This window comes from Ipomoea triloba, chromosome 9 (genome assembly GCF_003576645.1).
Source record: "Ipomoea triloba cultivar NCNSP0323 chromosome 9, ASM357664v1".
NCBI classification, from domain to species: Eukaryota; Viridiplantae; Streptophyta; class Magnoliopsida; order Solanales; family Convolvulaceae; genus Ipomoea; species Ipomoea triloba.
In genome coordinates this window covers 16,210,378-16,219,685 of record NC_044924.1, presented here as the reverse complement: position 1 = coordinate 16,219,685, position 9,308 = coordinate 16,210,378, and the positions used below count along the sequence as shown (strand labels likewise).

The window sequence follows — 9,308 nt, the reverse complement described above, 5'->3', positions numbered from 1 at the left end:
TTTGTTAATTAATGATGGCGGATTAAGGTAATGATTAAGAGTACTTAAGGATTAATTATGGTGATTATTGAGTAATGAGAGGATGCTAAGAATATGATATAGATTGGTGATTTGGTTCACGTTGAAGCCTAGTGATGAGGATAATGTTGGACTAATGACTAAAGGTTTATGTTAATTATAGATGGGTAAGTTGTTGAATGTGAGAAATTGTGGTCTAATGATGAGTTATGGTTTAGTGATTTAAGGTTTGAAATCAATTATGAATTATGGTTAAGGGTGGTGATTATTAATAATGGTGATTAGGAACTATTATTCTTATTACTAAGTAAGGAAAGTTATGAAGATTATGAGCTTATAAGGATTATGATTAAAGATTGGATTAATGATGGAATTAAATGAGGATGATGGAATGATGGATAACGTTATTGATAATGGTGATGTCATTATGTTGTTGAGCTAAGATGTTGAATTATAATTATGGTGGTGATATATAATGCTATAATTATGGTACATGAGTTATGAATCGGTGATTATGAGTTAATGGTTTAGATTAATGGATAATTATGGATTATGGTTAATAATGGTGTTAATGCTTTCGATGACTTGATAATGATGTTATAATGTTGTTGACTTGTTGTCGATGATGGATTACAAGGTTAGTAGTTACTAATGACAATAATTAATGCTTAAGAATGATTAAGGTTCATTGTTGGATTATGGGTGACTAAGTGTTGTTTATATATGTGTGATTTCCTTAAGTTATAATGGTGTTGATGATAGTGAAAGTTGTTGATGACGATAGTGACAAGGACAACTATCTATTATTAATTAATGGTGGAACCATGATTATGGATCACCGATGATGATTGGATTGTAAGAGGAACTGAGATTCATGATAAGGAATAAGTATTGGGAATGGATATATGTAGTGTTAGTAGAAATATATAAGTATCCGATGAGTGACCAGCTTGTGTTCAGTATTTTCTCAACTTTGTTTTCTTCCAAATTTTGCTCGTACTTGAACTACGTTTGAAAAGCCTTTGGGCAAGTGAAAATGTTTATGAAAACTTACGGTGAAGAACCAAAGGAAGTGGAAGAGTGAGCGTCTAGAGGAAGTTAGTAACATTTTCAAGAAGATAAGGTAATCTTTATGTCCACCAAAACCTTTTTCCACCATGATATTCATGAATTTCTTGATAAAGTATGGATATAAAGATTTTAGTAGATGAAAGATTGGTGTGATTGTGGTATATGATGAATATATGTAGATATGTGGATGATTATATGAGGTAACTAGTATACGATTATGTTGTGATGAATATATGTAGTAGACATGTATATGTGTTTACAACCTTATATATATATATATACAAAGGTAGACCTATATTGTTCAAAATGCATAAAGCGAGAAAGTAAAGAATGAGACAAAATGAAATCACGGTGTGAAGTTGGAGGATATTCCTTTTTAACATTCATAATGGAATTACAAACATTGGGCCCCAAAATGATTGGTGTTAACCACTTGAGTAACCTTGTAGAAACATATCCAGGGTTACTAGAGCTAGTGACTAACCTGCGGGCTTGGAATCCCGACAAGGGGTGTGCACACTAAAGGTCCTAGGTCTGCTTCCCCTAGTTGGAATAACTAGGTTGTGGTGAGATGATGGAAATGAGAAGGAAATTATGGTGTGAATTGGAATATCTTTAACTTCATTATGGTAAAAACTGGTTATTTCTATTTAAATGCTTATATGATTATGATGATAATTATGACTATGAGGATGAGTATGAGTATGAGTATGATTATGAGTATGATATGGTGCATACATGTGGAAGTTGTGATTATTGGCACATATTTTATTTGAAACAATAATGAGGAAATGAATATCTCTTCTATGAGAAAAGCTTTACATGATTTAATGTATATACACTATTATGCTATCTACGAATCATTTGGTTGCAGGTGGATTTTCAAATCAAGGGAAAAACTTTATAAAGCTTTCAAATTGTTATGTTTTCAAACCTTTGTCTACTTTTAAGTGACAATGGATTTCCTTACTTAGCCGTCGTGCTAACTACACTTCATTGTGTCCTTTATTAGATGCAGTCTAGCGTGGGCCCCTGTGGCCGATGAGCTCAGAATAGGATGGGAGTCGAGGTTGAAGACTACTCTATCCTAGAATAGACACCCTGGAAGAATTATTTCCATATGTATTAAGTTGGAATATTGATGTGGTTATTCGATGTTGTAAGTTTAGCCTTAGCGTTTGGGTATAGGAGAGATACCTAAGCGTGGCGGTAACCCCCAGTTTTTTTTGCTGGTTAGATGCTTCCGCAATGTATTATATTTTAAGGATTTTGTAATAAATCCAAGATGTGAAAATTGGGGTGTTACAGTGATGGTCTTGTATAAACTCCTTTGGACCTAATATGATTCCCTTGGACCTCTTGATCATGATTTGAGTATTGAGTTACTATCTTTGTTCTACATTGTATATGTATCTCCTTGGAATCTTATATATTTATGTATTCTTGGAGTTAGAGATATGTACCTCATTGTTGAATCATTTCTTGAGATTATTTTATTGGTTGTGGACGGTGTGGGGACTTAGTTGTGACACTATGATATTGGTTTGAGATTGGTGGGCCTCTTGCTCTATTTGCAACGGGAAGCTCTGGATAGGTCGATGGTATGGAAAGCCTTGATCAACCATTGTGAATTGATCAGGTTGTGTGGAAAGCTCCAGATTGCCATTGTTTGTTTTGGGCACCTGGTAGAAATACATCCTAGGTGTAAGAGATAGTAACTAACCCGTTGGGATTGGAATCCCAATAGGGGGTGTATACACTTAAAATTCTGTGTTTGTTTCCATTGGTCATTGGTATTGATTGGTTATTTGATGGTTGGGTATTGATTACCTATGATCACTGTTGCAAAAATCGGCCACCTATGCGCTAGTGCCTCTAGGCTGAGGGGAATTGCTCCCTAGGTGCCCACCAAGCGCCTAACTCAGCCAACTGGGCTGAGTTGGCGGCCAACTAAGCCGAATTCGACTGATTTAACTCGCCCAACTCGGCAGAGTTAGCCGAGTTAACTCCGACGAGTCGACCTTGGTAATTTTTTTTATTATATTTATATATATTTAAATTTATTTATTTATATAAATATGAGATGTAAGAGATATGTATATAATATATCTTTTATGTTTTTATAGCTCACTGCCTAGGCACCACCTAGGCGCTAAGTGTTAGGTGCTAGTCCATCACCCTAGCGCCTACTCTAACCATACCTGTGATATGACATTGATGCTGGATGGAAACCCTCCACACTGGTTCCACGCTTCTATTTGGTCGATGTGACGATCTTGATTATGCGTTACTTTGTTATTGACGGTTTATGTGATTAACTAGTATGAGATAGTTGTCATCTTCCTTTTCTATATCTATTTCTCTAACTACTCTTGCGAATGCTTGTGCTTATAAAACTCCCTTGTTAGATATTATGATTATACCTTGTTGTACTACCTCTTGAGTATGGGTTGATCTAAGCCTCGTTGTCGTCTTATATCTTGTTCCCGAGTTGGTCTTGTGTTTATTGCTATTGTGGTGAACAAGTCTTTTAAAACCTTCCTTAGAGTTGGCTAGTTGATATAATATACAAATATGTGAACGTCAGTCTTAAAACCTATGTTGGATATCAAATGTATATTATGTAGTTTTACACGTTGGAGTGAGGTTTGCTTAACATATTCACCAATGTTTTAAACTTATCTTTTCAAATATAGAGTATAACCTCATCTCGTGAGCGCGATAGTATGTCATGTAACGACATTCCCCTTCCCTTGGGCTAGTTTGATGTTTTCTTTTGAGAATATGTTTAGACATTTAGGTTGTAATAACTTTAGATTTCAGTTTCTATGTTATTGAGGATTGACTATGTAGACTTTTGTGTTAGCATTTATGTTGATGTAACCTAAGTGTGCATAGCACCCCTTGTTGGATTAAAATCGCTTCTGCTTCTATTTAGTTGAATTGTTGATCTTTCAACTATTTCTAGACCTTTATTTGCCTTAAATATGCCTAAGAATTGAGGGTTTTACAGTTGGTATTAGAGCCTAGTTTGAGCCTAGGATATGACCCTAAGATTGGAACTTTAAGACATTAAGAGTTGACTTTAAGAGTTCAGGCTAATCAGAATGTTTAAGTTGTGGTCTCTTGAATAGAGAAGCCTAAATTGAAACCTTAGGATTTGTGAGATTTCTAGGAAACGTGGTGAGGTTGTGCGTTTGCTTTACTTGCTTAATATGTGCTTTAGTATATTGTTGCTCCTAGTTTATGCCTGTGGCTATTGCACCCTGATGGTGTGCATCTTCCTAGTAAGTCTCATTGTTTTGGATTTATTAAGAGCCTAATTAGGACTTAGAGAAAAGGGATTTGGATGTCTCTTAATGTGAAATAGTAAGGTAGTGGCGTAAGCATCTCCTCAATCGGACAATTGGACAACTCAGTGAAGAGGACTGCTCTACGTGCGACTCGGAGTTAGCTGTAGCAGTCTACATTCGAGGGATTTGACATCTTCACTCGCTCGGTTCCTCTTTTCAAGATCTACACTAATCACCAGATTTGAAGTATATCTCCAAGCAACTAAAGTCAGATACAAGATAAAGAAAGTGATTGGAGCTCGAAGACCAAGACTTGAAGATCCTCAATCTTGAAGAAACGATAAGAGTGGATGCTGGCACGCCAAGAAAGAGTCAAATCATGCCAAGTGGATGCTTCTGGGTCGATGGTGAAGAGACGTGGTCGTAGCATAAAACCACATACAAATACCCGGAGTATTCCGGGGTTATCGAACCACAGGGAAGTGGGGTATCAAGCACTAGTTACTAATTATATTCGCAAGAAGCTATTCCTACGTTAACAATGGATGATTATCTATGAATATGCAAACAAGATAATTAAAACAAGGCAAACGGGTTTTTGTATTCAAAGAGGTAAAAGCGGGATTTTTGGGAGTTGAAGTGTTTAATCACCTAGTGCCAATCTAAAGTGAAATAATTATTTGGGTTAAACAAGTGTGGAGAATTGCCATCTAAAAGGGAAAGGTTACTCTCGTAACTCAAACCCAAAATACGGTAATTGGAATACTCACTCTCGTGAGCTACTCACAATCTAAAATCGGAACTAAGCAATAAATGGAATACTCACTCTCGTGGGCTATTCACAATTGGAATACTCACTCTCGTGAGCTATTCACAATATATCCCTTAACCAAATTGTCCTCTCTCGAGGTACAATAGTCAAGTGCAATTGCGGGTGCTCTTTGATTCATAGACAAATCTAGCAAGGGTACAAGCAATCATATGCATCTAATTACAAGTATCAATAACATAAATCACAATTGCAACACAAGCAATAAACCCAAATAGATATTTCATTAAAACAAAATAAGAACTAGGCACATAGGTTCATAAACACTTTTATACCCAAAAATCCCAAAAGAAAGTTTAGCCTAACATGGCTAAAATAGATCCAACAAATATTCAATAAAGTTCAAAATAGAAAAGAGAAAGGAAGATATTCTCCCAAATGATGCCTCCAAGCTCTTTTCTTTGATCTCCTTTTCAAAAGTTGTGATGATTTCTTCTTTGGCTTTTGGAGATGATGAAGCTTCTTTTCCTTGTTCTTTTTCCTCTTTTTCTGACAAGAACCAGCAGCCCACACGTAGGGTTTGAAGAGAAAATGATGTTTTTATAGTGAGTGGAGAAAGAGGGGCAAAAATGATAATTTTTAGAAGCTGGGAATCGCAGATCTGCGACATTCGACGCGTCGAATGCAACACTCGACGCGTCGAATGTTTACAGCACCAAAATGAGGCTATTCTGCCTCATTTTTGGGATTTTCGGCGGGTGGAAAATTGAGTTCGACGCGTCGAAAATTCCTGTGACGCAGTTCCGACTTGCGTCCTGATTTTGACCCTTTTCCCTTTTGAATCAAGCCTTGATGTCTTCATAAGAGTTGTAGCCCTTGAAGTCTTCTTTTCAATGGTTCAAGAATCACCTCATTTGGATATTCCTACGCTGAGATATGGTCCAATTACCGAGGTGTCGCCATGGTAGCGGGAATTTCAACTCTTTGGCTCGTTTGGATTGGCTTTTGCTCCCAAATGGTTCTAATGCACTTCTAAACACATCAAAAAGATCTAAACCAAGCATTATACCATTTTAAATATAAAAACAAATAAATAAGCATTGGATACAACATTTTATCACACAATTAACTATAAAACCTACATAAAAACACAAGTAAAATAGGTACAAATGAGAGTGTATCAAGACGCTCATATGTTAAACTTGGAGGTTAAAAGTTAAACTTGGAAATTGTGGAGTATGGAAAAGTATAACACAAGGACTGTACCACGCGAAGGTCTTTCCATCTACATTTTAAATGACAAAGAAAGGACAAGTTGGGAGATGTGAACTTAGAAGTAATGAAGACTAAGATGAGTAAAAAGGAAGAACTTGAACCTTTAAGATGCACGAAGACGAGAAGATACATTAAGTAAGTCATTTGATCCAATGAAGTGTGAGGAAATTAAGAAGTGAACTATGAAATATGGACATCGTACGACTTAGTCGATACACCTTGAAGGTGATAACTTGTTTAAAGACCTAAGGGAGGAATTTTGGTGGTAATAATGGGACAAGAGATGGCTGAGCTTGTGATAAGAAGATTAATTAAATTGTTAAAAGGTTAAGGCTAATAAGAGTGAACCCTAAGGATGGGCTCAATCGTTGGATTTTCTTAAGAGGAGTGGGATTGCGTATCAATGGATTTTCGTAGAATTCTTGCCGTTAACTAAGACAAGAGAGAACAAAGTTAGATTATAATTGATTGACTTATGAAGATCGTAATCAAGGAATTAGATAAGTAATAGGAATAGAAAGAATGGAAGTAGTGGCAAGAGTCCCAATGTTAGGAGTGGACCCCCGTAGGGAAAGATTTTTGTCAAGGACTTAAGTACAGGCCAGTGAGGTGGTTATAGGTACCTTACTAAGTGCATTCTCTACCAGCTTTTGTAGTATTTGATTTAGGAGCTCCGATTTTTTCATATCTTCCAGTTTTGGGATTGGTGCCAAGTACCAAGGTAAGGTTGCATGTTAAGATCGTAATAAAAGAAATAAGGACTTGTATATAAAAGAATATTTTTCTCTTGCTTCCTTCGCGAGCTTTCTTCTAGGGTTTGCACCTATCTAGGGTTTTGACCTTCTTGCTAATCGGGTGGTGTTTTGTCTGTTCAATGGAGACGTCCGACATAGAAACGTTATGCGCAGACCTAACGTTAGCGGATGTGGATGATGAGGACATGTCCATGCATGTTCCAAATGTTACGGTTGGCGACAGCGATGATGATGTGGGCTATTATGCAGTTGGTCGTCTGATCACTGATAGGAACATTAAGTTCCCGTTCTTCCAGGATACGATGGCGACTGTATGGCGTCCAACAATGGGAGTCACTATGCGACAACTCCCAACAAAACGGTACTTGATAAGGTTCTACCATGAGGGCGATCTGAATCGTGTGATGAACGAAGGACCATGGACGTATGAGCAGAGTTTGTTGGTTATGCGCAGGCTACTCCCTGGGGATGATCCGGAAACGGTACAACTTCAGCATGTCGAGTTTTGGGTTCAGATCCATTCCCTCCCAGTTGGTTTTCGATCTGAGGTAGTAGTCAAAGCGATTGGCACCTTTCTGGGTGAGTGGGTACGATCAGACGATAGGAACTTTGACGGTTCCATGGGCACATATTACCGAGTCCGGGTACTGATAGATGTCTCGAAGCTGCTTAAAAAACATATGAAGATGAAGAGGGACAGTGGTACTTGGGCAGTCGTGGATTTTCGGTTTGAAAGACTCCCCACATTTTGCTTTTTATGCGGGATAATCGGTCATGGTGATAAATACTATGTAAGGGCTCTACATGGTATTGATCCCAATATTGAGAAGCCGTTTGGGGCTTATATGCGAGCGGGGTCTCGAAGAACGGCTCCTCTTGCTGTTAATCGATTTGTTGCCCCGGAATCGAATGTTGAAAAGAAAACTTGGACGGCACCGGGGGCAGATTCTGTGTTCATGTTGGCAGCAGTTCAAGTAGGTGCCAGTACCAGCGTTACGGCACCCGATAAGGGAAAAGTGCCACAGGTAATACATCCCTTAACTAACGTTGTTCCTACAACACATGATGCTGACGAGGGGGATATCACTGAGTTTGTGGTGGCGGAGCAGAAGCGTAAGAGGGTGGATACTGAGACACCACTTACTGGTGCGAGCATGTCTGAGATGGATATTGAAATTGAGGTTCCAAAAAATGGGGATGGTGCGAGCTCTGCTCAGCAGGCTCGCCTAGAATTATGAGTCTCCTAACGTGGAATTGTCAGGGGCTTGGCAACCCAACAAAAATTCGAGTGTTAGCGGATATTATCCGCGCAAAGAGGCCGAGAATTTTTTTTTTAATGGAAATGTTTATGGTAACGCAGAAATTGGAACCGATACGGGTGTAGTTAGGGTATCAGAATATGTTCGTAGTAGATGCGTGTGGACATAAGGGTGGTCTTGTTTTGTTCTGGAATGACTCAGTGGAGGTCAAAATAACGGGATTCTCGGACAACCATATCGACACAGTTGTGATTCTTGATGTTGGAAGCCCGAAGTGGAGATTTACTGGCTTTTATGGTTTTCCAGAAAGAGCAAGAAGAAGAGCTTCATGGCAGTTTTTGCGTACGTTGTCTGGGTTGAGCACATTGTCGTGGGTAATAATGGGGGACTACAATGATATACTCCACCAAACTGAAAAGAGAGGGCGTCATCCCCATCCCAATTGGTTAATTACTGGTTTCAATGAGGCTGTGGCGGACACAAGTTTGCAGGACTTCGCGTTTGAAGGAAATCAGTTTACCTGGGAACGCTCTCGTGGCACTCCGGACATGGTTGAGGAAAAATTAGATCGCATACTGACTACAGATTCATGGCTGGCGTTATTTGAAGGGGCAGGGGCTTGTTCTTTAACTTGCCCATACAGTGATCACTTACCACTGGTTCTCACTCCGGTGGTGGTGACAAATGGTACTCGACACCGCCGGTTTTGTTTCGACAATGCATGGCTACGTGAAGACAAATGCAGAGAAATAATAACCACCAGTTGGACTAGGACTATGGGCCAGGATGTACTGGACCGCATTGATGCATGCGGTGTTGCCCTGGGAAAGTGGGGGCGAAACTACAACAAAGATTTCCAGCGGAAGAT

At 38.7% G+C, this 9,308-nt stretch overlaps 1 protein-coding gene across 1 annotated transcript; it reads left to right on the top strand.

Moving 5' to 3' along the window:
* Positions 1–7,300: 7,300 nt before the first annotated feature.
* On the top strand, positions 7,301–8,419 carry LOC116029627. The gene has a single exon (XM_031271674.1). It carries the CDS (start codon positions 7,301–7,303, stop codon positions 8,417–8,419), a length of 1,119 nt encoding a protein of 372 aa, XP_031127534.1.
* The last annotated feature ends 889 nt before the right edge of the window (positions 8,420–9,308 follow it).

Coding starts and splice junctions, on each gene's coding strand:
- LOC116029627 (XM_031271674.1), top strand. CDS start 7,301: ATGGAGACGTCCGACATAGAAACGTTATGCGCAGACCTAACGTTAGCG.